This window comes from Lactuca saligna, chromosome 8 (genome assembly GCF_052625555.1).
Source record: "Lactuca saligna cultivar CGN05327 chromosome 8, ASM5262555v1, whole genome shotgun sequence".
Lineage (NCBI taxonomy): Eukaryota > Viridiplantae > Streptophyta > Magnoliopsida > Asterales > Asteraceae > Lactuca > Lactuca saligna.
This window is the reverse complement of record NC_136424.1, coordinates 137,398,211-137,400,421: the sequence shown is the minus strand read 5'-3', so window position 1 is coordinate 137,400,421 and position 2,211 is coordinate 137,398,211. Positions and strand designations below refer to the sequence as shown.

Genomic DNA, 2,211 nt, shown 5'->3' with positions numbered 1-2,211 from the left:
TTTAATATATATATATATATATATATATATATATATATATATATATATATATATATATATATATATATATATATATATATATATATATATATATATATATATATATATATTAAATTAGAAAAAGAAAAAGAAAATACAAAAAATTTGAGTGCTAAAAGTATTATCACTCTTTACCAAATGTTAAATGTAAATGTAAAAAAAATAATAATAATAATGTAGCATTAAAAATAATTATATGGCAAGGGTGCCAAAAGTGTCACCATTTCTGATGAGGTGTACGGTGATTTGAAACATTCATTGCTATATGTTACATTAAATTTAATATTATTATGGTTATGATCTTTCATAAATTATAATACCATTTAAACTGGTTAAATTAAAAAATTAAAAAATTAAAAAATTATATATTAAGTCTAATTCTAGTAATGTTCAGAGGCCTCCAATGACAGCCTTAGACCTATGACAAAGGTGTTAGGTTCAAAATTAGTAGAAATATAAATATTTATATTAAAATTTCCAACAATATCAACATAATTATGCAACAAAAGCTTAACAATCTATAATTAGTACGTTATCAATATTTTTACAATGTCTACTTTAACTATTATGTTCCCAAAGAAAAACCTTTCAACAAATTCACTCATTGTAGATATGTACTAGGGTTGGGATCCACCCATCAGGTTGCAGCAGCAGAAGGTCCAGTTAGTAAAAAAGAAGCAATGCTTTCTGCAAGCATTAGCTTCTCAATGGTCACCTTCTCACCGAACTTATACGAGAAACAAATTTGACCTTGTGACTCAGCGGAGCCCATCTGCACCGGGAAACACATCACCGCACTGCCACCCAGTGGATATGCATGATCATAGAGTTGTTTCAACGACTGGTAAACTTCTCCTATGTATCTATCCCCAAGCTTACGCTTACAATAGAGCTTAATTACAAGCATGGTGCCATGGTGTTGTAACCATGACTCAGTTATAGTGTAGTTCATGGTATTATGCCATGCGGGGTTGGTCTGGCCATGCTTGTCTACTGGAGTTCGCTTCTCCAATGTCTTGTTACCCCCGATAAGTACCTGTAATCAAATTTTTTAAGGTGTAAAGAAAAGTTTGTTGATTAAGGTGGAGATTTGAGATATTAATGTTGAAAGATATCAATTAAAGATCTCTGTCAGCATAAATGTCTAAGTGGACGCCACGTTAGTAACGATAAATTAACCATGTATAAGTTTCTGTTCAAACTCTGGTTGGTTATATATACCCCTTGTATAACATCAAAAACTTAACAACAAATTTTAAGGAATAACTAAAGAAATTTGTATTATGATGATGCGTGTGGATTACTCTTCACCCCTTTTCTTTTCTCTATTATCACTACATTAAAATTATGACACGCTACACGCATATATAAGAGATGATAATTATGTTTAATTGCTCCTATCCGTTTATTGTAATTGACTGAACTATAGAAAATCTTGAAGATCGCGTACTCGTGCAAGTTTTATTTTCTGCTATGCAAGAAAATATTATTTCCTCGGTATACGAATAACGTTATCTTCATTTTTCCGGGGTCAAATACAAGAAAATGAACTGAAATCATTACCTTCGCGTAAACTTTCATCTTGAAAATTCTTCTCACTTCTCGTAAATCATGTGCAGAATTAATGGTCAACTCGAGTTTCCTGCACTCCATTTTGAGTATAGACCATAGAGGATGAGTTTAAATATATGAGAAAGAGAGAGGGAGAGGGTATAGAGTATATAGACTATAGAGGATGATTGAGTTTAAATATTGAGAAGACTTTTGAATTTTAACGTAGACTTATAAATGAAGAGAGAGAATCCAATTTTATGTTCCTAGCTCTTGACTTGTGTAAAGACTTAATTATTTATTCCACCAAATTATTAATTTTTTTTTTGGTTTGGTGCCGCTAGGTATTGAGTTTATTCCGTAAAATTTATTGTGAAATAAGTTTATTATATGGGTTAATTTAAAAAAAATTATATATAAATATTAAAATATTTGAGAACGTTGAATTTATAAGAAAATAAGAAAAATAATGAAATTTTCTATTCTAATAAATAAATAAGTTTATTCTCTTATTAACAAGTATCACAATATTAGAAATCTTCATATATCTTTACATCTTCTAATAAATTACATCTTCTAATAAATGAAACCTAAAAATCACATGTGTTACTTTTTTATAAT

At 28.9% G+C, this 2,211-nt stretch overlaps 1 protein-coding gene across 1 annotated transcript; it reads right to left on the bottom strand.

Annotated features, from left to right (window-relative positions):
* Positions 1–483: 483 nt before the first annotated feature.
* Positions 484–1,774, bottom strand: LOC145011869 (protein SRC2 homolog). The gene is made up of 2 exons (XM_078970617.1): positions 1,603–1,774; positions 484–1,075 (listed from the first exon to the last, which is right to left on the bottom strand). Exons 1-2 carry the CDS (start codon positions 1,690–1,692, stop codon positions 677–679), a joined length of 489 nt encoding a protein of 162 aa, XP_078826743.1. The 5' UTR covers positions 1,693–1,774; the 3' UTR covers positions 484–676.
* Positions 1,775–2,211: the final 437 nt, after the last annotated feature.